This window comes from Thunnus albacares, chromosome 23 (genome assembly GCF_914725855.1).
Source record: "Thunnus albacares chromosome 23, fThuAlb1.1, whole genome shotgun sequence".
Classification (NCBI taxonomy): domain Eukaryota; kingdom Metazoa; phylum Chordata; class Actinopteri; order Scombriformes; family Scombridae; genus Thunnus; species Thunnus albacares.
The window spans coordinates 19,239,991-19,267,606 of NC_058128.1; the positions used below are offsets into that span (position 1 = coordinate 19,239,991).

The 27,616-nt window shown below is 40.1% G+C and overlaps 2 protein-coding genes and 1 long non-coding RNA gene across 8 annotated transcripts; 2 read left to right on the top strand and 1 right to left on the bottom strand.

Moving 5' to 3' along the window:
- Positions 1-1,359: 1,359 nt before the first annotated feature.
- LOC122974743 lies at positions 1,360-4,355 on the top strand. Its single transcript, XR_006400426.1, has 2 exons — positions 1,360-1,994; positions 3,594-4,355. It is a non-coding gene; the product is annotated as an uncharacterized LOC122974743 (long non-coding RNA).
- On the bottom strand, positions 3,813-13,765 carry il15ra (interleukin 15 receptor subunit alpha). 5 transcript variants are annotated; one of them, XM_044342646.1, is made up of 9 exons: positions 13,360-13,753; positions 12,316-12,513; positions 11,183-11,230; positions 10,979-11,047; positions 8,285-8,434; positions 7,325-7,429; positions 6,336-6,417; positions 5,145-5,275; positions 3,813-5,057 (listed from the first exon to the last, which is right to left on the bottom strand). In XM_044342646.1, the coding sequence occupies exons 1-8, from the start codon at positions 13,436-13,438 to the stop codon at positions 5,146-5,148; spliced, it is 861 nt and encodes a 286-aa protein (XP_044198581.1). In that variant the 5' UTR covers positions 13,439-13,753; the 3' UTR covers positions 3,813-5,057; position 5,145. The 5 variants fall into 5 exon arrangements, with proteins under 5 accessions (XP_044198581.1, XP_044198582.1, XP_044198580.1 ...); XM_044342647.1 differs by having other exon boundaries at positions 3,813-5,275; positions 10,979-11,029; positions 13,360-13,751; XM_044342645.1 differs by having other exon boundaries at positions 3,813-5,275; positions 13,360-13,751.
- Positions 13,766-14,603: 838 nt separating this feature from the next.
- On the top strand, positions 14,604-25,737 carry rbm17 (RNA binding motif protein 17). 2 transcript variants are annotated; one of them, XM_044342643.1, is made up of 13 exons: positions 14,604-14,742; positions 15,653-15,800; positions 16,981-17,097; positions 17,329-17,495; positions 18,522-18,634; positions 19,075-19,125; positions 19,782-19,920; positions 20,076-20,227; positions 20,651-20,701; positions 22,821-22,897; positions 23,409-23,507; positions 23,597-23,669; positions 25,449-25,737. In XM_044342643.1, the coding sequence occupies exons 2-13, from the start codon at positions 15,678-15,680 to the stop codon at positions 25,550-25,552; spliced, it is 1,266 nt and encodes a 421-aa protein (XP_044198578.1). In that variant the 5' UTR covers positions 14,604-14,742; positions 15,653-15,677; the 3' UTR covers positions 25,553-25,737. The 2 variants fall into 2 exon arrangements, with proteins under 2 accessions (XP_044198578.1, XP_044198579.1); XM_044342644.1 differs by lacking the exon at positions 20,651-20,701.
- The last annotated feature ends 1,879 nt before the right edge of the window (positions 25,738-27,616 follow it).

Consider the following 27,616-nt stretch of genomic DNA (forward strand, 5'->3'; position numbering starts at 1 on the left):
CCTTCTGGTAATGGAAGGACTGCACAAGTTTGGAGTAGTTTAGCATTTACAATATTCAACTTTGTAAGGCACACAATCAACAAATGACTGCACTGTTTATTTCCTTGCTGCCAAATTGCCACTATCAGTAAACACTGCAATGTCTGAAATAACATTTCAACTAACCCCATGGTTAGACAGCAAATGTAGCATGATCAGCAGAGCAGCAGCAGCAGCGAGCGCGCCGTCTGTGTGTCTACACTGGAGGTGGTCAGGTGCAATATCGAGCATAGGTCACCCACATAGTGGAAATGCTCAGAGCACAATACACACGACTATAGTGATGCACATAAAATGGAGGAAAATAGACTTGAAGCATTTAATGAACGCTTCAGGTTGCAGTTATGCCCGTGAGATGTGAGCCTGTGCAGAAAGGTGCATAAATTGAAATGAGAGAGTATCTGTTGCGCATGAAAAACGTGTCTGACACGCTTGATGTCTAGACACGGGGTAAAGCTAAAATGCCACAAAAGCCTTTTAGCACATTTGACAAAAATGAAAATGAATTATTAAATATTGGGAGCAACAGAAAGTATGGGAAACAATTACAGGATATTAATCAGGGATGAAGTATAATTTGCATTGCCTAAAAGAACTGTTAACCCATGACATATTTCATGAGTGAGGTCTATAAATATATGACGATAAAAGATTAAATTGTTATAAATACCTTATTTAGGTGGAAAGAATCCATTAACATAATAATCTTGTGGAACGATGTATTTTGAGTTATCTATAATTGAACTACAGATGTCTCCACATGTGTTTGGGATATTGTCAATGTAGATTTTGTAATGATGAAGAGGAATCCGTTCCCTTTCAGTCGACTCACTCTGTACTCTACTCACGCCTAAGATGATTGGTAGTGACGTACGTACGTGAGGCTCCACCTGCACATATGTAAATCTGTCGCTACAGTTATCCTTCAGTTCTTAAGTTCTTCACCTCGCTAAAAACACCTCTACTGAGTAAGGCTAGCTAGCTACAGCTAATTAGTTCTGTTTCTTTAATAGGCAACTGCAAGCATGAAGTTAGCTTAGCAGCACCTGTTGGTGTTAGCCTCCGCCTACCAGAGGAGCACTAATTTCAGGTGCGTTTCATCCATGGTATGGTCATCAAGTCTTCTGTCTGCCCCTGTCCTCAGGGGTGTGGCTTCTTTTTACACGAAAAAGACCAGCATGATGCATGTACCGTCTGTCTAGGGATTGTCCACACCAGGAGAGTGATGACTGAGCTTGAGTCCTGTGCGTCTTGTCGCCAGCTCCAGTGCTTAAACCTGGAGAGGTGGGTTTTTCCCAGCAATTTGAGCAGAAATAGTGCTAGCCAGCTGACAGTGCGCTGGTACCTCTTCTCAACAAGGTCAGAGTTGCCATGAATTACGTCCTTTACATGTCCCGCTGTGCAGTGCTCTCCCTGGGCAGAGGAATGGCATCTACAGTGGTGGCACAAAGGCACCTGTGGCTGGCTGACTCCAATGTTCCACACTCCTAGCTCTGGGACAGAGTGGAGAGGAGTTCCAGCAGCAGGGAGACACTGCTGCCCCTCATCTGTTGCTGCCCAAGAGGCAGCTTCCATGTTCTGTTCAGGGGTTCAGTACCAAAAGGCATTTCACTCCCCTAACACTGTCTCCCAAGCACACAAATGTTGCCTCAGGTTGTAGCCCCCAGTTTGGGTGTTAAATGTTTCTCAGGTAAGGTGACCACAGCAACTGTTCCCAATGTTTTTTGTTTTTGTAGTCAAGACACTGCAAATCAAATGGACCAAGGTAGACTGGTGATGTCATTCCCTTCCAGCACGCCAGAGAGAGACAGCCCCTCCCCTACAGTGCTGCACATCAGTCAGCTAGCAGTTCACCTCCCTCAATGGCGGAGAGAAGTGGCAGCAGGGTTACTGAGGGAGGAAATTCACACTCTAAATGAAAACCTTATGAGTTGCTCCCACTGCGGAGAACAAAGGTTTGTATAACCATTATTTTGTTCCAAAGAAAGGGGCAGGGCTTTGTCCTATTCCAGACCTGCAGTTGTTAAACAAATAACTATGAACTTACAGATTCAAAATGCTAATACTTACACCAGAAGATTGGTTTGCAACAATCAATCTCACAGACGCTTACTTTCATGTAGAGACATACCCCGACCACAGGCAGTTTCTAAGGTTTGCATTCAAGGGCATGGTCTAAGAATACCTGGTGCTGCCGTTCGGCTTGCCACTTGCCCCCTGTACCTTCACCAAATGTTTCAGGGCAGCATTAACTCCCCTCTGGGAGAGAGGCGTTTGCACATTAGCTTATTTGGATGATTGGGCTCTGATAGCGAGTACCAACGAGCAGGCACTGGCACAGCTGTTGCTAGTTCTGTTGCATATTCAAGCACTGGGCTTTTCAATGAATTTACAGAGACGTTTGCTAACCCTGAGTCAGCAGTTTTCATTCCTCGGTTTGGAAACATATTCTGTTTCCAGCGGAGCACATCTGTCAGAGCACAGAGTGGTTGTGTTTCACCGCTGCCTTTCTAAATTTCAGTTTCCGGATGATTTTACAGCCAATAGGCATGATGGCATCTATAATCCCTGTGACTTGATCTTACCAGCTGTGTGCACTGTGTCTCCTCCAGAGAAGGCTGATCATAACTCCTTCTTGCATTTTGGCTCTTCTTCCTTGGAAGGAACCCAGTTTACCAGTCTTTTCACAGGGTGGTGTTCAAACATGCCTCTCCTTCATAAATGAGCAGGGAGGGACCCATTCACTTCCCCTGATAAAACTATCTTGCACTCTATTGCTGTGGTGCAGTGTTGATATTTGGATGCGTTAGTGCACCTGTGGCCTAACATGCTCCTGTATGCATTTCCCCCAGTGGAAATGATATTGCATGTTCTGGAGAGGATGCAATGATCACATAAATAAAACTTAAATGATACCATTTTGGTAGTGAAAGGACAGTACACATTTGCAATAGTTTTGATTTGCATTTACAATACTCCACTTTTTTAGGCAGACCATCCACTAATGGCTGCAATGATGTTTACTGAATTCAACTACTTGCTGCCAAACAGCTGCTACCAATCAGCCCTGGCCTCTTAGGAACACTCTGAACTGCTTTTCTAATGGTGGTCAAAAGCCACAGAAACAGCACATTTGACAAAAGTGAGAATGAATGATTAAATATTAAAATATCAAGTCATGCTTATCCATGGCAAACTATTTGATGCTGGCAACTAACTATCTCTAATACAACTGAAACAGAAAAAAAATGAAAGAGTTATAAGGAAAAGAATAACAGGAAATCTGTTGTCCAGAGTTGTTGAATTTTGTTGATGTTTGGAACTGTAGAAGTCAAAGAATTTCATTCCAAGTGTTATCTAGGAGATAGCCAACATCTGGAGATAGTAAAAAAAAAAAAAACTTACTCCTTTATAAAGTGCTTACACAGTTTTGGCATGACTGCTGATTCATTGGAGTCATTGACTGTGTGAGGTCCTTCATTTGCAGTGTTTTATAAATATTTATCAATTAAATAGTATTATTTAAATATTTATACAGATTTTTTACTTTTTAGACTGCGGAGAGCGACAGGAAACAAAGTCAGGACAAGTGAGAAACCACAACATAGGTGGATTTTAACACAGAATGAGGTAATGCCACTGAATGACATAAGTCAGCCTTCAGGGGAAATGGTGGGTTTTTTACACTGACAAAAATAAAACTCTGACGAAAAGGTTATTGCTATTTGCAAATGAAAACAGCAGTTCATAAGACACCACACAGGAAACATGAATGAAAACTAAAGCTGTAAAATTTTAATAATACCTTGAAACATTCAGCTGTCTATAAATATCAAATGTGCTGGTACATATTTCAATAATAGTCATACAGTGATTAAAAACACCTCATATATAAAAAGGTTTACAGATGTCATGAGATGTACTCTATACAGCGAAATTTTTGCTTCAAAAGAAAGAATTGCTACAAGTATACATTGGAGAAAGTAGTTCATTAAGAGGAAGTTTCAGTATCTTTAGAAGGTCTCAGCAGAAAGTCAACAATTTAGATTTTATCTGAGGAAGTGCAGGCAGTGTGGAGAGGGGTGTAGATATTATCTTCCTTCTGCGGTCATTAGGCTCTTCACAGCCACTTTCTGAGTTATGCATGTGTTTCCATCAGTCAATATGAACTAACCGCTGTTTGTTTGCGTGCTTGTTAGATGCAAAAAGCTCAAGGGTTGAGCCAGTTGTCCATTACTCAGAGGGTTGGTGGCTTGATTCCTCAGCTTATCCTTGCGCAAGACACTGAACTCACAGTGACCCCAAATAGCTCATGATGTGTCAGTCAAAAAGTCACTTCAGACAGAAGTGTCTGACAAATGCACGTAACGACTTTCACACTTTCTTAAGAATAGTCCGCATGAAAACTATTCATGGTGACAAATGTGGACTATCCTGGTTATCCAAGATGCTGCTTTAAAGACACCTTGCTTGTTGACTCCTTCAAATGTAATTTCCATTATAATAAAATGGCAGCATTTCAGAGCTGCATATCCCATAACTTGTTACATCTGGCTTGTATTTGCATTTATACACATTACTTGAGCTAAGACTCAGTAGCAAAGCAAACAAATTAGGGCTCAGATTCAATAATGTAAAGCTCAGTCAAAAGAGATAATAATATGAAGGATAGCACTCTACTATTTACTGAAGCAATACAGACTAGCCAGAGTAAGTCATGTTTGCTAATTAGCCTAGCTAGCTTTTAGCTCATTAGGTAGGCCATGGTGAATAATGACTTAAAGAAGCTTCGATTAATTTTCAAGTTTGCGTCAGACAAACTGGGTAATTTGCTTGTATCTGTGCCTGCTCAGTTCACCATGGGGAGAAGTCACAGTCTTAAAATGAACAGATTTTAAATATTTGGTTACAACAGGTGTCTTGAGATCTGTGCAGAGAAAGGTTGGTATGTTCAGTGAAACCAATGTGAGTCATCTTCTTGGGAATGTGCAAACAGGTACATTCCCATCAGGTAGAATCTAGAAGAAGAAGCAAGAATCAAATGGGCTGTCAGGAGGAGTTAATTACACACTCTCCACCCCTGTGTGGAGGGTGATAACCCATACTTCACAGGATGGAGATCTCTTGAGCTCCAGGGAGGCTTTGTCCCTGTTTGACATCACACACCGCCGCCAGTTCAGGATTCATGGGTATCTCTTCTTCTGTTATCTGCGGTGGCATGTTGTTTACTGACCTCCTGAGGTAAAAAGGAAACAGTAAGTAATGAGATGAGACCAGTAAAAACATAATTGCACCAAAGTTCTAAAGGTTTTCAGCACAGAACTGTTAAACTAAAATGGACATCACAACAAACTGTTTCACCTCAATTTGACTTATTTCAAGTGAAAGTGTGGTGTGACATAATTCTACATATTCCATGTCCTATGTAGTTTTTTTTAAAGATAGTGAATATTTTGAAAAAAGGAAGATTAAATCGGTTTTCCTGATCAAGCTGATTTAATGCCTAAAAAGACACTTTATTTAAAGTCCCCTCTATTCAAAAATATATTTTTCTTCTTGTTCCTACAGGTTGGAACAGAAGGCTGTTTTCACATTCATCTGCTGAAAGTGGAAAGTTTCTCTGTGATCACTGAAAATCCAGTTTTAGGAGATGGGCCTATGAGCATCTTTGTGACAAAGTTGCTTGGAGCCAATCGTGGTCCAGTGTGCAACCGACACAAGTGTGATATGGAAACTTGAAGCCTCCAGTGTCACACCCTGTCTGGACTTTGTGTGTTTTTTGGTCTCTTTGTGTTTCTTCTTGTGTTCATTGTGGTGTCCTCAACTTTGAATTCCAGTCTCTGCATGTGGGCCCATTCCTGCTACTCCACACGTCGATCAAAGGAAACCCCAAAGAACACAGAAACACAGAGTCCAGAAAACACACAAAGTTCAGGCAGGATGTGACATCCAGTGCACAAACACTGAGAACAGACTTAACACTGAAGTAGGAGACATCTTGTGTCCAGAAGTTCAACTTTTCAGATGAAATATATTTGCATATTCATAGATTCTGGAATTTTAAATGAGGAAGGGAGAAGTAGGCGTCATTTTAATGATTTTAACATGGTCATTATACATTTTTTGTGGAACAAACATTTGTTCTAAGCAGAGCATTTTTATGTCTTATTACATTTCTGGAGGGGATCTTTAAGGGAATTCAGCATGAAGATTTGATGGACATAATACCTTTGCACCTGTAATAATCAAATAATGTGCTCAAAACTCAATTAAACCTTCTGTTTTCTCTTGCTTACCGTCGATAATATAATAAGCCAATCATAGCAACGATGATGAACAGTGATACACAGGAGATCACAGCTGCTCTTGTGCGGTTTCCTGCCAATAAGAGAGAATACTCAGTATGAAATGTTCCTCAGTATTCACAAAGAAAAAAAAGGTGGCGCACATTAGAGCCAGCACAATGAGCTCATGTCTTCCATGGAAATCTTATGAATATTTTTTACGGGAAGATGACAAAAAGAGGGAAAGGAAAGGACAAAATAGAAAGATAAATATGTGTGCAGTTCTGATTAGAATGAAACCCAGATGGTTTAAATACTGTCTGTGTAAACTGTGTTCTTGCGTCAAAAATATTATTGCCTTGTTATTTGTGTGTGTAAAAATGATTATTTAATGGGCTACAATTGCTACATCATTGGTGTGAAATTAAAGGAGTGGTTTGACATTTTGGGAAATATGTGTCATGTCATGTCCTTATGCCGAATATGAAGCTACAGCCAGCAGGGGGTTATCTTATCTTAGCACAAAGACTGGAAGCAGTGTCACAAATTATTTCTTGGCTCGGCACGTGGCAGAAAGTTAGCACACATCGGGCCAGGAAATAGTCTGGCACATTACTCGCGGTAACAAAGCAACATGTTGATTTTTCACTTTGGTTTTGGTACAGATTAAACAAACAAGATATAACATGTTAATTAGTGAGCTTTAGAGGTGCAGAGAGGGAGGGGCTAGCTGTTTCCCCCTTTTTCTACACTTCGTGCTAAGCTAAGCTGAGCAGTTGCGGGATGTAGCTTCAAATTTAGTGCACAGATACGAGAATGGTATCAAGCTTCTCACGAGTGAATCAGTGTACTTCCCAAAATGTTGACCTATTCCTTAAAACTTTGAGGGATAATCAGTCCTCTTTAAGATTAGCCAAAGCAGTGCCTCTATTATCCATTCATTTACAAATACATCTGAAGACATGTTTCTATTGTAGGAGAATAACAGTGTTGAAGCTCACCAATGCTGTACTCATGAATTAACGTGATGTTGCTCTTAACAGTGCTCAGTGATGATGTGGAGGTTGACACTGTCCGGGCCGTTGCACTGGTCACTGTCACCGACTCTACATTTCGACAGAGGAAAGATTTTTGGAGGTCAATAATTCATTACCACTTGCGGATTGGCAGATAAAGGCAGTGAGAGCTGTATGTAAACGTATGTATGAATTCGTCCATTCATTCATTCAACAACCAGATTTGAAAACATTTGGTTCCATTTATGTGCTGTTTTGACTTGCACATTTCCACAGAATTGTACAGATTTGTCAAGAGTGACAGTGGAAGTAGCAGATTAAATATGGATCACAAAATGTCATTGATTGGTAGGAAGCTGATACAGCTTTGGTGTGAGCAACAATAGGTACTAGGGATGTGCAGAGAGCCCAGTATTTGTATTTTTAAATGTATTTGTTGAGGCAGCAAAATTATTTGACTACTGAGCTAAAACAGACCTCTACTTATTTATACTCCCATAACACAGAGACAGCAAACCCTGTAATGTAGGGAGGAACTTCAAAGGTGATTATTGTTTTGCACTTTTCATTTATTGCCTATTTTTTACAACCCAACTTTGTGGAAAGAAGTGGAACAACAGGTTATGGAGAGTCCTTTGTCCCCACTTCACATGTGTCAGTAACTCAGCTTTATCTCTGGCAAACAAACCCAACAGCAGGTGGATGTGACTCCCCTTATTGAGACCTGCTGATAGACGTAACATTGGAGCAAGGGACAGAGACTGAGATAGTGATGTAACCGATGATGTAACTGGCCTGCGTGCTGGTATTTGACATGTTTCTTTTTCCTTCCTGAAACACATATATTTGTAAAAACCCACCATTTGCGCTTTGCCAAATAACATATTTGTATTCGGGCATACCCCTAATATATACTAAGGGAGTTGATTGGGAAAATCAACATACCACGTGTGACTTGAGGCTTTTCATCTTGTGTGTCATCTGACAGGCTCCACTGAACAGGTCCAGATGAGGTTGGCTCAGTGCTTCCTGTTTTTGAAGTCATTGAAGTAGAGATGCTTGCACTCTGGGTTGTCTGTTGGCTGGTGGAAGGTGCTGTTGGCAAAAGAAAACATATTACTTCAACTAATACTGCTAAAAGCATGACATTGTCTACTACAGTTAATACTACTTTTACTACAAATAATACCTCTGTTACGAGATTGTTGCTTCTACTCCCATCAAATCAATTAAAACAAATGCTGAAGAAGACAAACTCATGCTTCCGTTTGGAGCGTGCAGGTGTAAGGCTGTCTTTACTCATGCATGAACAGTTCACAAGTGACTGTGCAGTACAGAAATGCTGTAAGTTAGCAATTTTCCATAAGTGCAGTACACACATCTGATATCAGTTTATGATATATCATGCCACATAACTAATAACAAAAGATTTAAAAAAAAATTAAAAACATGCAAAGCTTTGTGTGACTTTTTTAGACTGTTAAATATTTTTACTACTGTTACAACACTAGCTGCTTCTTCTAGAGCTAGCACTACTCCTGCTACCTACTACAAGTAGTGTGACTAATTACTTTAATGATGGCTCTTTTCCATGTAGGTATTCCAGTGAGTTATACCAGCAACTAGAACATATAACAAGCAGTAAACACAGCATTTACATATTATCACCTCATAAAGTTTATATGGCAAAAGTGTTCATAAACAGTTGCTTAATTACACATCCAGCAATCACAGAGCAACATTAGCATTAACTTGGAGTTGTATTTCTGACCATCCGACAAATGTAACTCCAATATTCACTCTCCAGAACTCTTTTTTGGTGTTCTAACCCTCCTGAGGGAAATATCTAGCTCTTTATATTCATTGGGGCAGCTTTAAAGTACTTTAAAAAAGTCATTTTACTTTTACTTAATTATTCCTTATTTTTAGTAGCATCTATTACATAGTAAAAAAAATAGGTACCTCTATATGAGCAGCTGACAGAGATCAAGCTGCTGACTGTAGTCTTAGTAATAAATCCAATACTTGTATGACTTAAAGAACACACTTGAAACTAATAGAGTTCAATGTGAATAGGTTTACTGTGCATCAAGTGTAATACAAAGCAAACCAAGGCGCTAATCCCAGGATATAAACCTGAAACTGAATGAGTTTCAGGTTTAAAGTTTAAACTGAACATCATCTTCTATATTGTTTTACAACTCTTCCTCTCCTCTTCTCCCTATATTGTGGAGCCTATATGGGGCTCCACCTAACTTTTTACTAATTTCACCTGGCTTGGAAACAATGGTTTCACAACTCCCCCAAAATCCAAAAATAAAAACGGGCCAGCTGGCCTTTAATCACACAACATAAGCAAATAACCAAACTGTCATATTACTGATTAACCATTTAATTACTTCTCCTGTTCACTGTCTTTTGTGCTGTTACTGGCATGACTGTTTATTCAAGGGAAATTTGTCTCCACAGGAATGCTCTCTAGCACCAATTGCTTTTTTTGTTTTAATGTGGGTGTGAAAATCAAGGTATGTTAGTCTTGTTGTACCAGATGAACACGGAAACGCTTTAAATCATGTGGCAGGAAACAATATTGGCCCACAGCCAAGTCGACTTAACCTGGAATTTATGAATGGGGTCTGGCTGGACGCGCCTTTACATTTTATGATTGGAGCGTGCTCAGCTGCATAGTGACCCAGGAGAGTTTAAAAATATAACTAAGACCAGAACGAGGGAGACGCTGAACATTCAATACACACTATTGAAGTGTAAAACAAGAAGGGCCTAGCCTCATGAAAAAAAACAGACAGAGCCATTGTTATAATTATTAGTTACACAGGTATTTTCCTGCCAAGTCAAAATGTCACAACATGTTAATAATGATGACAGGTATCAGCTGCCTAAATGTGTACTATATTTGCCAGGGTGTATTGAGAGATTATAAATTCATCTGAATCACCATCAAATTCATCTGAGTGTACCTTAAAAAAACTTCTGACACATCTGGCGAATCATTTGAATGCCTGAACTAAAATAACAGTTATATTTCTAACCAAAGGCACAGGATTATCCCTCTTGGATAGCCTTAGGATACGCTTCACTCTGACTCACATCATAAATAAAGTCATGCACTGGCATGTTCCCATGTATCCTATGCTATGTAGCTATGTTAAGAATGTAAAAGTAACTTTTACTCATGGTACGTTTGAATGAGCTATGCTTTCCTTTTAAGTGAATTCTACACAAGTGATGTTACTTTTATATACACTTTCACTTTACAAGTGAAATGTATTTAAAGTAATACTTATGAATAAAATATTTTAGTACTCTATTCATTCCTGACTCTAATAGTAGTACTACAACCCCACTAATGGTGCTGCCACTTGTGCATTAAAGCTATTGGTACAACTACTATTGCCACAGCTACTATTGACATGAATACTGCTACTTTTACAAGTACTACCACTGCTGCCTCTAATCAATACAACTAGTACGACTGATACCGCCACTACTACAACCACTACTAAGAAAAATGATCTAGAGAGATAGAGTTAGCACTGTAGTTTCATATTATTATTATTAGTTTATTAGTATTTTAGTATTTTTTTCTGTCTCTAAAAATCATGCAAATACCGAACTTACTGACTGTGATAGTGATGATGGAGTCATGGGGAGTATCAGTGTATGCAGTCTCTGCAAGATCAGACCATCCTTGATAATTATGTGAAAAAAAAAAAAATTCTTCGTCTCATATTAAGTATTTGTTGTATTTATTTTATACTGAACTGCAATATTATAGCTAACACTATTCCCCTATTTGGAGACATACAGACAGGATACACTCACTTGTTGCTGTAGTCTTTGGTGGTTTTGTCGTGGTTATCTTTGGGTCACCTGAAACACAATAAAAGAGAAGTTGAACAGAGCTAGAAATAAACTTTGCCTCAATAATGAAGAAAAGGAAGACTTATGAGGCCTAATATGGGAAGGGAAGGCAACAAAGTAAAAAGTTCCCACTAGAGTGCCCCCACGTGTGAGAAAACATGATGTCATGATGAGAGCCATATAGGGTGAACTGTATGGGAGGAAGAACATCCTGTCCTCATTTGAAGCACAATTTGCATTTCCTGAGTGTGCTTATTAGTCTAATTATGGCAGTGTGCTGAATGCCTCACAGAGCAAACCAACTTCTTTCAGAAAAGTATGATTAGAAATAAATAAATTGCAGTCATAAGAAGTATAATTCCCCCAATTTTTTTTTTTTTTACAAGATATACAAGTATGTTGTATCACCTCCTTCAGACCACTCAGCGTAAAGTTTGACACAGCACAGCAGAACAGCAGCAAAAATTGCTCAATTACATGTAATGTAAATCTGCCGAGTGACACCCGAGAAATTGTTTGTGATGCTCAGATATGTCGATATACAGGGACTGATCCATTCATAAACAGACCACATGTGGGGGGTTGTGCACTGTATAAACACACCACTGACAAGTGTGGGTGTACATAAGGTGTTTGTGTGAAATGACAGCTTTTGTCACAGAGGTGTTTTTACAGGAAGGCTGGTCTCACCCAGGCATGTGTGGCCAGGTTTAAGGGCTCAGGGAGGAAGGCCCAGTTTAAACCCCTGGAAGTGACGACTTCCTTTCTGACTTAACTTTAGTTTACAATTCAATTTGAAGATTACAACATATGCTTCCATTTGGGATCCAGATTAAATAAGAATAAGAAGCACATTTTTGTTTTGAGTACACACCGGTTTTACTAGTTTAAATGGAGCACTCAAAAATCTGTATTCTCAGTTTACAGTGTTGGATGATAACATTGCTCTGTGTCTTAAAGGGTCCTCCTACTTACACGGTGGACAGATATATTGCTGTATTTCCACAGGCACGGGCTTTTCACTCCAAGTTTAGGAGTGAGCTCCTGTAAAGTGTAAAGTGTAAGTGTAAAGACAAAAAATAAACAAGTCTTACGTATACATTCAAGTTTGTACTTGCTCCATGTTGGACCAGCACTTCCTTGTTCGCATCGGATGAGAGTTGAGGATCCTGCCTTCCTCACGTAACCGTCAATACATTTGTAGCGGAAAGTGCTGTTAATTTGTCTGCACTCCGATTCTGGAGGTTGAGTCAAAGGGTGTGTAGGAATTTCTGGGCATGGACACTTGGTGTCTGGATGAAAATGAATCATGTGACAAAATTACAGAGATGGCAACAAGAGAAAACTAAAATGGTTATTAATATTATTAATATTATTATTATTATTAGGGAAAAGTAGAAGGCCTTAGCAAAGCTTAATAAGGAAGCTTTATACATGATACTGTGACTCCATTATCTGTTTTGTAAAACATGCCTAATTAATCAGTAACTAAGTAGCTCTCACTTCAAACTGTCTTACCAAATGAGTACTGAGTGATAACTGGGTTCTTATTCATAAAAGGAAATTTTAAGTTACACATTTGAGTGTCTCTAGATCTAGATTTCATACTGAAAATTCACAGTGTAAAACTGAATCTTGAAATGGAAGTGTCTGCTTATACAGCATGAGACATTTCCTGTCAAAATGAACCCGTAAATAAAAGAGACTTGGCTGACTTTATTATCCCTCATTGCCCCTCACCTGTCTACCCAGGTAACTGGTCATAATTATTTCCATTTTGTGAGCTGTTCACATGTGCAGAGTTAGCTGTGTGTGTTGCTAGAGTTTGTATTGACTGAATTGTGTTTATTTTATGTGGAGGTGTGAATAAATGACTAAATCATAATCAAATTGTATCAAATTATTATTATATTATTACGGTTTGTTTAATCACAGTTGAATACACAGATAATCTCACACGGGAGAGGCTGAAAAAAGGTTAGTAAAAGATCATTAATAACAGAACATTCTTTACTGTCCTCTCGTTTGGACCAAATCAGGTGCATACATTACAGAAACAAAACTGATTTTTTTTAAACGGAGTTCTTACTGTAACCCGTCACACATAACGTGTCGGGATGAGATCATTTTGCACTTACCGCCGTTGGAGCAATGCCCAGCTCCGGGCAAACAGATCATGATGACGCAGACAGAGAATGATAGTGAACCCAGCTCCATCTGACAGCTCTGTGGAAAATTATAACATGATCGCCGATATCACCCTGAAGTAATGCGACCATCCTCACTGCGGTTGCAGCGCTGCCATCACTTAGTTTCACTTTTGCTCAACTCAGCTCTGCTTCTTATCATATGCAATACGAAGCAGTAGATCACGTGGTCAGCAATAACGCACTAGCAGACGCCATGTTTGTAGTTCCATAACAAAACTACGCTCACACTTTATTTTATTATTATTTTTTAAAAGCTTTATAAAAACAAGTATATAACATGTTATGGGGAAGTATGCTGGAAGTGGGAAGTTTCTGAAAATCCAATTTTATGACGTGGGCTTATGACAAATGGCTGACATGACAAATGGTTTTGGAAGCCAATCCTGGTCCAATATGCAATTTACATAAGTGTGATGTGGAGACTTGAAGCCTCCAGTGCACAAACACTGAGAATGAGCATAACAGTGAAGTGGGAGCCATCTGGTGCCCAACAGGAAAACTTTTGAAATGAACAATATTTGCACATTTGTAGTTTCTGGAATGTTTAATGAGGGAGAAGGAGGAGATGTTATTTTAAGGATTTAAACAATATAACTGTACTTTTTTGTAGAAAAACCATATCAGACACATATTATTAGTGAACGTATTTTATATACTTAAAGGATCTTTAAGGAAATATCTTGCTTACAGTGCTTACAGCTTGTGGTTATACGTCTTAACAGCTTTTTTGTGAGTACATTCAGATACTGGAGAAAAGGTACAACAATGTCTTTCTTGAGTTCCTGCAAATAATGACTAGTTGGATAAAACTTGTGAATTTCAAGGGTATCAAAAACAAAACAAAACAAACTTACTACCAAATATCTCCAACAAATATGGACCAATATGAGCCGACAGAGGGTGTACTTATGATGTCTTGTTGAAAAAAGTTGACAGATTGCCTTATTTTTATACTTAATTATTATTCATGCATGTGTCGCAGCACAACAAAAGTATTTATCGCGTATTTTTACGATGTACCAAGGAGACGAGTACATATCATGGATGTATTGTAAGAGCTCTTCTTAAACATCCATAGTACATATTCTACGCTGTAGCAACCAAGATGAAGTCAGCCGACCGCTAGGTGGCGTAAGAGCATAAAATGTCGTTAAGTGTCGTTGACTGTCGCTCTAGGTCGGGTTAGATAGTTTTGTTGTTGTGCCGCTGCTTTCCGCCACCGACAGCAAGGAGCCGCATCAAATGTGCTGTTAAACCTTTTTATATGATAGACTCTTGTATTTAGTTAATGTCCAGATATCTGTAACACTGGTAAGTTAGGTTGAAAACAGGCTAAAATGCTCTAATGTTTATTACTAACATAATTCGTTCAGGAGCATTCAGTTAAGTAGCTATGTTAGCATTAGCTAATGTCAGCTAGTAGCCGGTGTTTGGGTTTAACGAGTTACCTTGTTAACTGGTGACTTAACTGGCGACTGTGGCTGTTGAAAACACGAACAGAACACGTACATGTCCTCTTAAAAGCCTGTAATTATTTTACTTTCATCAAATTTACATACTCGTCTGTATTTAATATCTACGCTAAACATTTACGTAAGTTAAACCAAGACGCGTTCACTTCTCGTAACGTTTCTTATAATGTGTGAAATAAACCGTAGCCTGTAAGTTGGCAGTGCAGCTATAGCCTATCTTGAGACATTATGCAGTCATCTTCAATCGGCAAGTGGCCCATATTCAACCAATTAACATGTGTAATTGCAAGTTCCTCAGTATTCGCTAGCTGCTCTGCTAGTCTATATTTTCTCCACATTAAAAGTAACTTCAATAAATGTTAATGCTTCTTGTTGGCGACACCGTTTGATGTACATATTGTAGGAAAAAAAGGACTAGACATATCTATATATATACTGCGTTGAACATTCAATTTAAGATAATTTCAGGCTTCCAGGCTTTGCGACAGCTGCACGGCAACCACGGTCTCGTTCGGCTGAAAGTCACCAGTTAACACGGTCACTCGTTAAACCGAAACACCAGTTTCTCCTGGCCTGCTTGGTATTAAGTTACTTACTTACATACAGGTATGTAAGTAACAAATGATTTGGGCATGTCGTTGCATTTAATGAATAAACCCTAAAAAAATGAGGTAACCTAGCTTTTGCAATTCGGTTCCCACCTCGTAGTATTGCAGAACTGAAATTAAAGGAAACTTGCCTGTTTGCAGGTAACAGAGGCTCTGACAGGCAGCTATGTCGCTGTATGATGACCTCGGCGTGGCTGCCAGTGACACTAAGACGGAAGGCTGGTCCAAGAACTTCAAGCTGCTGCAGTCCCAGCTGAAGGTGAAGAAGGCGGCTCTGACCCAGGCCAAGGTAGGCACATGAAACAAGTGTTACAGCATGCACTAGATTGGGTAAATATGTGAATGCATGACCAGAGTAGAGAAGGGGTGGGAATCACAGATGAACTCACAATACGATACTATCACAATATTTTTCCCGCGTCAACAATATATCACAATAAAGGACATTCTGTGATACATGATATATTACTAAGAAAAGAAAGAATCTACGATACATATCATGGTATCTGTGACTGAAGAAGAAAGAAAGAAATATTTAAAAGAGAAGGAAATAGTCAGATAATATACAATGTTTATTAACAGTACATTAGTTTCACAGAAAAGAAATGCCACCAAGTATAAATATCACAACACTGCTAACTGTAGCCTCAGGTTGTGCCTCTCATAGATCTGCTGGCAGCGTTAGTAAGAAGGCTTGGATGGTATCTATCTTTTCATACCTTCATATCTTCTTGACATTTCATCTGTGTATACAGTATATGACGGTTTTTGTGTAAAAAAAAAACAAACAAAAAACCCATAAAAGCTGAGCTACTGGTGATAGAAGTCATTGTGGCATGTATGACATTGTCTAGCCTACAATGCTGTTTATCTAATATGCGCATACAGACACATCGGTGAGCTGAACAGAGATGATGTGCGGGGTGGTGGTGGCAGACTGGCAGTTGAATAAAATCATGTGGCTAAGAAACTGCTTTTGGCTAGCCTTTCTCATCGGGACTAAACCCAAAATACTCCCAAACTGGTGAAGACGCATTTGTCTTTATTACTAGTCCTGCAGCATTATCCCCACCACTCACAGTTACCATCTTTCTCAGCTCAGCTGCTTGTTCCACCAGTAAAGACTGACCTCTGGTGGTGCGTGCTGTGCACTATAATACATCACCTCAATACAGCATCTCCATTTAATAGAAAGAGGAGCATCTGTATTTTTGATGGTATTGACAATCATACCTTCAGGATTTCTAAATACCCTGGTATACCTTGATACTGCCCAAGCCTATAAATAAGACTGAGACAACAGAGAGGCGACGTTGTGCTAATAACCCAAAGATTTATTCCTTTTCCAGGGCAGTAAACGCAACACACGACCCGACGATAACTACCTGTGCTATATTCAGAGCTTTACGAGATATTTAGGGCTGATGAGTGATGACGGTAACATTGACTGTCTCTGTGTGTGTGTATAGACTCAGCGGATGAAGCAGACCACTGTCTTGGCTCCTGTCATTGATCTAAAGAGAGGAGGCTCCAGTGATGAGAGACAGATCACAGACACTCCTCCACATGCTGCTGCTGGACTCAAGGTCTGTCTTATTCAGTGAACCTGGTCATCAGAGTTAATGAAATCGAGGTGTTTTAAGTTTATTAAATGCTTAGATTGTTTCAAGTGGCCTGTTTTTGTTTTTGTTGTTGTTGTTTTTGACTTGATTCAACTGGATCTTGGCTAACATATTGTTCATAATATGATACAGAGCAGTGCGTGAGGTTGTGGACTCTCATATTTTGGACTTCCTGTGTGTCTGTGGTTCCTTCAGGACGCAGTGCCCAGTGGTTTCTCATCTGGAGATGTGCTAATCCCGCTAGCAGACGAGTATGACCCGATGTTCCCCAATGACTATGAGAAGGTGGTGAAACGACACAGAGAGGAGCGACAGCGGCAGAGGGAGCAGGAGCGGCAGAAGGAGATCGAGGAGAGAGAAAAGTACAGCCGTACTCATTTACTCTGCTCACAAAGCAAATGAAAATTCAGCAAGAGAGAATTTATAAGTTTAAAGGCCTAAACGCACTGGAAGCGTCTGACACGCGTGTTTTGAATTACACCCATTGCGTTCAATGGACGAACACGCACTAGAAGCGTTACGACGCACGTCAAACTGCCTTGACGCACCTACTCCGACCTTGTTTCGAATTTCGGAGCGCCAAATGAGGACCCAGCGCCCAAAGCTGTTTTCTCTGCAGCCGAAAAAGAGAGAGAGGAAGTGCAAGTCAGCTGAGAGAGACAGAGAGAGAGACAGAGAGAGAGACAGAGAGAGAGAGAGAGAGAGAGAGAGAGAGAGAGAGAGAGAGAGAGGCGGTGGTCGAGCAAGCAGAGCGAGCGGTAGTGAGAACAAAACCTCTGAATGACAGAAATAAAAAGTTATATTCTGATTATTTCAGTCACGTTTTAACGCTCAAGTAAATAACCATCAAACAGTCAACAAATGATTTACTGTGGACACAGATGCTCTTAGTTTCAGTTTCATTTTCCTCCTCTGCATTTCTCCTTTTCATTCATTCATTAAATCCAACTAGCGGTTGGATTTAATGAATGCTTGCAGTGCGCCATAGGAGCATCAATTGACGTGCGTCAGTTATGGCTCCCAGTGCGTTTAGGCCTTCATAGAAAAATAGCAAATAGGAATAGCACTAATAACTATAAATTAGGTGAACGAAATAATTGCAACATGTCAGGGTTTTTCTTCTAATATTTGTATGCAGCAGAATGATACGGAGCGTTATTTGATGCAGTTACGTCATCTTTGGTGCAGTGTGGTCTTATTCTGTTGTGATATCAAGACATGATGCATCTGTACAAGTTTGCAGCCGCAATGTGGGTCCAAACCCAGAAAAGTTCTCAAGGATTAGTCACTTGTCACGTGACAGTAAACTGTAGGAAACTAGAGAGTCGTACTGAATTTTTGGTGAAACACAGGACTCCTGTTTAAATCTCGGTCTCTGTTTGTTGCAGGAAAAGGAAAGACAGGCACGACGGCGGAGCTCCAAGCGGTTTCTCTCGGTTCCCGGCAGCAGAGGGCGACTCAGATGAGGATGAGGAGTACGAGAAAGAGCGGAGGAAACGAAGTGAGTGTTTGACATGGCTTGGGTTAAAGTTATGTCATTATTACATGTGGAGTGCCTGTAACTGGAATGTTTTGATACTGATTAACAAATGAAATTAATCTCAAAGTCAAAACAGATCATTAAAAAATGTATCTCAGTCAAATAATAGAAACTCATGTTACAGTCTGAAGGCTAGTGTTTATCATCATCTAATTTTAAAACCAAGATGTCCTCAAATGACCGATCATGAAACACTTTTAGGAAGTGAAACCATTTTTTTTTTGGAATTTCTGCTTTGTTTAGAGAATGTTCAACTGCAAGAGTCTCATATTGACTGTGACTTAAAGGAAAACAGAAACTATATTAATACTTAAGAGTCACTGAATTGTATGACTGTGTGGAATTTTGCTTTTATCACATGGTGGCTTTTGTTTGTGTGTTTCTGTTTCTCTCTTTCTCAGGTATGGGCGGAGCAGCCATCGCTCCTCCTTCATCACTTGTGGACAGAGACGGTAAGTGAGACGGTCTCTCAGGTGAAACAGTATTCTATTGAGTTTATACATCAATGGAATAAATACACAGTAATATCAGAAAAAAGCTCGTTTAAGGCCAAAAACAGACTTCACGGTAATCCTGTGTGAAATGACAGGAAGGCACATTGTTATGTTAGATGGTAATAAAGGCTTGTAACATGTATTACATTGTGCATCTTCTGAATGAGTGAAAAAAGGGAGATATATAAACACCAGTCTCTGTCGAGTGATTTTAATCATTTGATTAATTAGCAGTGAGTTTGTCCAGTAGAGGGCGACATTGTTTACATAAACGCTGTGTGAACTTCAGTGCAGAGTCCCAAGGATGGAAAAAACGAAGGCAGTCTTCTTCAGTCAAAACCTTCTTCAGGCATTTTCTTCATTTTTGTATTTTAATTGAGGAAGTTAAGTTTTCCAAAGCTGCTGTGATGTTACAGTAGCAGAAATGAAAGAAAAACCATGTCAGCTTAAATTCTTGCTACTATGCCTAAAATCATTCTCAGACTATGAAGTTGAACAAATAAAATCACCTACAAAATATTCTAATTATTATTAACATGAATTATTATTCTAAAATATTTCCAATCCTCAGTGCAGCACTACACGTCACTAGTGGTTGTGTGTTTCTGCAACAGGCTCCGTTTCATACCCCTACGAGGATGAAGGTCGCCCTGCCAGAGGCTCAAAGGCTGCCATCCCTCCGCCTATGTATGAAGACTCAGACCGGCCACGCTCACCGCCCGGACCAACCAGCTCCTTCCTGGCCAACATGGGGTGAGTGCGACGCACATGACGCACTTACGCACTGCGTAATAGTGTCGTGACGAAAGGAAATACCGAAACACAGAAATCTAATGTGAAGTAAATTACAGTGCGGACAAACTTTAAATCCAAAACCTTTTTTCTCCCTTTCTCCCGTTCCCCCGCAGAGGAACAGTGGCCCATAAAATCATGCAGAAGTACGGCTTTAAAGAAGGCCAGGGCCTGGGGAAGCACGAGCAAGGCCTCAGCACGGCGCTGTCGGTGGAGAAGACCAGCAAGAGAGGCGGAAAGATCATCATAGGCGACGCCGCAGAAAAACGTAAGTACACCCTTTGTGCGCCTTTTTCTTTCTTTTTTTGTTTTTTGTTTTGCTGTTACAGTTTTCTTCTCACGATCACCGCTTGATATGCTGCACTCTGTATTTCTTCACCCATTTTTTTTCGCCTTTTCACTCTGCTTGATTTGATGTCATTTCTCTGTCAGCTGCATGGCAACGGACCTTAGCTCGTATCGTCTCCGGCGCTTATGACGTCACCTCGTTGCAACAGAAGTGTCGATCTTTTCACGTGTTATTTGCACTCTACGCCTGTCACTGACATCCCAACAGTGTCATTTTAGCATCTGTGAGGTGTTTTTTTTATGTGACTTTGTGTGCACATCTTTGTATTTTTTCATTTTGTTTATGTGTGTGTGTGTGTGTGTGTGCGGCTGTGTTTGTGTTTGTGTGTGTGTGACTGAGCAGCAGGGTCCAGCCAGTCAGGTGCTGCTGAGACTTCAGGCGGAGGCTCTGCAGGTTGGCCTCCACTCCCATTTTCTTTCTCCCATACACATATTGTGATGTCATACATATCAATTACTATGTGTGTGTGTGTGTTTGTTTGCATGTGTTTTATCTCTGAATAGTGGGGTCCATAAGTCTGAGATCAAGATAATTCTATTTTGCATTTGTTTTGAATGTAACACTATTTTTTTCATTACAAATGATAATATCTTAGTATCTTAGTACCCCTCTGTGCCCATCCATAAATGTTCAGGGAGGTTGAGGTCAAGTGACTGTGGAGGAAAGTCCGTGACAGTCGGGACTCTTTGGTCTTCAAGTAGTTCTTGCAGAGCTTTGAGGTGTATTTGGTGTCATTGTCCTGCCGCAGTATGAATCTTTCTTCACAAATATGCAAACCAGAGGCTCCAGCATGTCTCTGAAGAATGGGGAAGTACTTCTCTTCTTGCTCAGGGTGAAGTCACTTTGGTGTAGATATCCAACTCCAGAGTAAGCAAAACAGCCCCAGAGTTTCCCATAATCACAATGCTACTTAGTAAACTTAAAGCACAGCCATATTTATAAATATGAACTGGCTGCAAGTTGAGTTTGGTGAAAGAGCCTCTGATGAGTAGATCAAATCTACCTGAGTGTCATCTGAACACATCTGACCTTTTCTACAAAGGAGTTAAGTTGGTCAGCGCCACAAATAGAAATAGAAATAGCGCAGAATGTCATAACTCATTGTGTTTTTACATGTTTCTGAATCCTCAAACTTTCTGATTATTCCAGGTTTAATATAAGATTTTCAATGTGGTCTCAGACTTTTGGACCCCACTGTATGTTTTTATCTATTGCCATACTCATTTACCATATTGAGAGCAGCAATGCATTATGTCTGTTTCAAAATGAGATGCTTCCACCCAAACCTTCATTTGTGAGGAGAGTTTTTCTGCTTGATGTGTATTAGTAACGGCCACACCTAACTTGTTTTCTATGCAACATCTCTGCCAGTGCTGCAACCTGCGCTCATTTTTGAAATGTTCTGTCTACAGTTTCCGCAGGAAGTGGTTTTTAGATCTAAGGCAAGCTGTTTGCTCTCAGCCCAAACTTACTTTAACTCTCTTAACAGCTCTGCTTCTGATTCAGACTTGCCTGCATCTACTGAAAGTTTTACTTCTGCATTTAGCCTTTTTTTCCCCCAATTCTTTTAACCTATCGGTGTCATCAGTCACATGAGAAAAGGCTGTTTACGAGCTGCAATCACTGTGAGCACAGAGGTGAAATGTCTAAGTGCACATAAACTAGAGATGAAGTGGCTTAGTGGAGTGATTTTAACCTGAAAACAGTGAGTCCACTTGTTTTTCAGTTGCTTTTGGCCACTAGATGTCACGGCTGAACACCAGTTCCATCGCTGCTTCGGTTTAGTTGTTGAGTTGATTTTTTTTTTTGAAAGGCTTTACAACCAATCAGCAGGAAGCCTTGTTATCAGCTCTGCACAGTACAGGATGAGAGTTTAGATGAGAATACAGTCACTTTATACCTTCTCACAGTGTTCTGTAATTGGAGCGGACACTTTATGTTCGCTGATCCCCAGTTTAGGGACCAGTGTCTTAGTGTCTGAGTGACTGGAGGGACGAGCTGATAAGTTAAGATGTAATATGCACTGCGTGTGTACATGTGTCTCTCATATATATATATATATATATATATATATATATACATATATACACACACACACACATACAGTATGTCTCTAGTGTTCACTTCAGTGAGGCATTTATCCCTCTGCTGCTCAGTTTTTCAGGAATACTAATAATTGTATTTCACCCAGGTGACCCACTTAGAGTTTCTGACCTTAAGATATGAAAATAAAAGCCAGCCAGACGTGACAGAAAAAGTAGATATCACTCAGCTCTCATAGCATTTTTCTACAGCTTTTGAACAAAAGATGGGCTGAATAGTTTGAGTTATCGTGTGTATTGAATCCAGCTCTTTGCCTTGAGCAATACAACATGATATGATAAAACTTATTGTTAAACCTGCTCCAGTTACTTCATCCAGCTCAACAGCAGCTAGTAAATATACTTTTCAGAGGAAAAAAAAACAAAAAAAAACCCACACATAACCTTTAACTCTGTTTCCGTCCAACCAGCGGACTCTTCCAAAAAGTCAGAGGCGAACCCGCTCACAGAGATCCTCAAAAACCCAACCAAAGTGGTCCTGCTGAGGGTATGTCTGGACAATTCTGAACTTCTGTGAAATAAACAAATAAACAAATGCAAAATAGTTTAGGCTGTTATGCTAACCACATCTGCAAAACAGTTTTCTGGAAGGAAAAATTGAAATGCAGCTTTCTTGATCGGATCAGTATCACTGAATAACATGAAATATTAGTCCTCTTGATGTCCGTTTTCTAATTATTCAACAAAAGTGACCACACAGTTCACATTTGATGTTTCAACACAGGAAAAATGGTGAAAAACTTATCACGTAGTGTGATCTGATACCGGAAATGATAATAACCTAGCGTGAGTTGAACTAATCTCAAATGAGTTCTTTCTGTTGTTTTTTGATCATTTATGTCTTCTAGTCAGAAAACAGAAACAATACAAGAACTTGTGAAGGAAAGTCAAGGCATTTTCAGTGCATTAGACCCGTACATAATGAACTGATCAAATTAACGCTGTCATATAATAGTATCAGTGTGAAAGAAGGCCTCACACGTGTCTTTGTTTGGTAGAACATGGTGGGCCGAGGAGAAGTGGACGAAGACCTGGAGGGAGAGACGAAAGAAGAGTGCGAGAAATACGGCAAAGTGGTTAAATGTGTCATTTTTGAGGTGAGAGGAGCGTATGACGAGGTTTGATCAGATGAAGTCATTTATGGATCAAACAGAAACAAATCACACAAACACACTTTGCTTCTCAGATTGCAGACGTGCTGGACGACGAAGCTGTCAGGATATTTCTGGAGTTCGAGAGGGTGGAGTCAGCCATCAAAGGTCAGTGTTTACTTGTTGTCTTATGACCACAACCCTGAATGAGGCTTATAGATGAACTCATTTGATATTTTTTAAAGCCTAAACACATCAGAAGAAACAAGCGACACAGTCATTTGACACATAGAACTTTTAAGAACACCCGCGTCAAGTCACGTCGCCTCAAAAAATGTTAGTCTTGGCTCTGCGTCTGCATATGTAAGCAGCTGTTGATGGGAGGTCAACTTCATGTAATTGCATCACTTTCTCCCTACCATTGTATAACTGCTCTATTAATGTGGGTGAAAGTGTGTCCCATTCTAATTGCGTCGGCCCAGATCAGAAACAAGGTGAGACTGGGCTCCCTGCGGTGTTACATCACACGCGGCCCAGCAACCCAACCGTCTCCCTGCGGCCCCCCGTCAGAACCGCGCTTACATCACAGCTCTCAGAAAGCAGGACAGACGCTCAAAGAACGATACGGAATTAGATTATAATTATCACACCGCATCATCTTTTTCTATAGATGATGATGCCGAAACATGTTATCACTGCCAGGAAGGAAAGCGTTTTGTTTTGTGCTGCTCCTAAAACTCTGAAAAAAATATATCATACTGTCTCCATTACCAATACAGTACAATAACACATGTTGGAAATCTGATAAGTTTTACAGCTAAATGGTATCACAGTGTCACGTTAGGCTCACACAGTCTAATCACTACAATGTAAAGTACACACACACGTTGTGTTTTGTACGTTTAGTGTCGGCACACTGTGGAGTTTTTGAATAAAAAGTACTGTGACGAGGCAGGAAACGTGCTGACTGCAGCGATCAAGTGTCCTTCGTGGAAAAAGGATGGGACCCATTACTGGATCGGGGCGTACACACACAAACATCGCAGTGTTCGTTGATAAGGTCAGAACAGAATTAGCACTGTGTATCTCCTTTTTAAAGGGACGTTACCTCGGTGTGTGTGTGTGAGGAGTCGGATTTCAAGACAGCATCTATATTTTGCCTCAGAAGGTGTAAACAGTTGTGAAGGTGTAAACAGCTCTGAAGGTCCAAGCAAGAGAGCCAAAGCAATGTTGTTTTTCTTTCCGAGGGCTTTTATCGCCGGCACTTGGGGGCGAACTGTTAGCATCACTTATCATCTTTTCACAACAGTTTGTTCCACACAAATCAAAGCATTTCTTTGCACAACGTGAGACATGTCCTCACTGCTTCGGAGGGGAAAATATCAACAGCAAAACAATCAACAATCAATTTTAGTGCTGTGTTAAAGAATGAAATTGAAAGAACAGTAAAGAGTTAGCCTATGAATCAACTGTCAGTGTTTCTGACGTCAACTAACCAAAGAGAGGAAGTGTCTTTGTGGAGCTGTTGTTTTGTGCCCCTTTTATTTATCATACAAATCATTAAGAACTGTATTGTTGAAGAGTCATATAGAAACCAGTCTCTACACCCACAGTAACAGGAAATGCATAGTAGATACAGGCAGGTTAGATTCTCAGCTCCAGTGATAGACACAACATCGTTCAAAAAATATAGCGACCTTTTCTCAGTTTACTTACACCCTCCTGTGAACATGCATGTGAAAGCCCCTTCACAGGAGCTTGTTAAAAGGCATTCTGGGGAAACTGAAGAAACCACCAGCTGATCACAGAGATTGTCTGGTTGCAGTCACAGACCTTTATCACAAATGTCTCTTTGCATGCTGCAAACACAAGCCAGAGTATGTGAAAGAAGGCTTTATGGGGTTTAATTGCATACAGTCTGACCATAACCTCCTCTCTCCTCTGCAGCTGTGGTGGATCTGAACGGACGTTATTTCGGCGGGCGAGTCGTCAAGGCCTGTTTCTACAATCTAGACAAATTTCGGGTTTTGGACCTTGGCGAGCAGGTCTGATGTGCAGCACCAACTGACACTATGAACACAGATGATCTCTCCACTTGTACATAAACCTTTTTTTTATATTTCCTGAACAGCAGTGAAGTGTGAATGTAGTAAGTCCACCTTGTCGGTTATGTTTTTTTTCTTCCTGTGATGAAAAATACCTTTGTGTCAAGAAAAAATAAAGGGTATAAACTATGTCTAGTCGACTGTTGTATTCATACATGTATCGTTTTGCCATGCAAATATAAGTTATTTGTTTGTTATCTGAGTTGAACATTAAGTCCGTATAGCAAATGATTCTTTGAAATCCATTTTTAGAAATCAGCCTAGTCATGCTGACTAGGCTGCGGTTGTTTTCAGTTTCAAAGTGATGTATATTCCATCCTGGTATAAACACATTCTCGCAAAACAATAAATTAAACTCCGTACTTCAGCACATCCTGTTATAGAGCAGCTTGCACTATCCAAGAAGCCTAGTTTCCCTCTGAATTTCGTCTGACATAACGCCAGTTCCACAGTAGTGTTAACTGGTCTCCAGGGCCTGAGAGTCTTAACTTAGCCCTGATGGATTATGGGAAGGGGACTGGGACAGTGAAAGCAGCCCCAGCCTCATTCAGAACTTATGTAAGTGCGCCTCAGGGCCCCCAGAGGTTCCAGTGAAAAACGTCAGGAGGGATCCCACCGGAGCAGGCTTAATTCTGATCGAGAAACAGGTTGGGTGGAGAAATGGAAAACAGTAGAGAGACCCATTTGTGTGATTTCATTCCATCATTCATGCTGCAGGTCTACTAGGGTCAAAGGTCAAGGAAATATGAGCCAATGGGCAGAAGCTGGTAAAAACAGATGTTTGACCAGCTCAGAAGAGTATTTAATCTAGTACTAGTCTGACAGGATAAGAGCAAAATTAAAAATACATTTAATTTGAAGATATGAGAGTAACAAACTAAAACGTACAGACAGATTTATCCTCTTTGCTGCCTGGATGTTCACTGCAAGGGTTTCAGTAAGAGCAGGCTCCATTCAGGCCTGTAGCAACAGTGTATGTTTACATATGTAGGGAACCAGGCAGGAGACCGATGGTGAAAGCATGTTCTGAACGTGCACAGCACACCAGAGCGATGTGATTGGCTGTTGGCAGCCTATTTAACCCTGCCCCACATACCAGCCGGTTTGACGAGGTCGAGAGGTCACAATACGTGTGGTTTAAAGTGTCTGTGAGGGTCACCGTATGTTCATAGAGGTGTGTAGGTTGACCTGGATATGTTGTCCAGTTTCTCCTGAGGTCTTACACGTTTTGAAAAAAGCTGCAGCATGCAACACAGATAACAATGAATAAATGAATTCAATGATTCATTTTGAATTGATGCAACACCCTGAAATCTCTCTGGTTACTGTGCAGTCCATGTTTGGAAGGAAGACAAACCTTTCTCCGTCGTTTATTGTTTTAAATCATCCTAGACACACTGTTGTAAACTAAATTGAAGGCATTTTAAACAACCAGTAGGTTGACATAAAAAAGGAATGAAACATTATATTATTATATTATATTTGACCCTGGTCCATCACAGTCTCTCCCTGCCGCCTCTTCTCACGATGAAAATTGAAAATGAAAGAAGACAAAGTATATATTCTCTCTAATTTCCCCCATGAATCTCCCTTCATGGTGAAAATTTGTACAATTACACCAAAGTACAAAGGAGATCTGGGTGAATATTTGAAGATGACGCGTTGGAAACAATCCGTGCAATTCGTTTTGTTTAAAAGTCACAGCAGATTTGTTCCATTTAATGACATTTACTGGATGTTCCAGAGACCACAGAGTAAATCTTGCAATCCTGTATCGCTGTATTGTGTTGTCCATTGTGCAAGTATGTACTGGTATAATAATAGTCCATAATTTTTACAATAGTCTGATCCCCTTGGATTCTACTCTAAACCTCACTTACAAACCAGAAGCCTTAGTAAGTGTCCAGAAAGATGTCAATCAAAGTAAATGTCATTACAGACTCAAGGCTTAATCAAGTGTTGTCCTCACAAATATTATTTTAATTACCTTAAACTCAACCAGCACAGCTC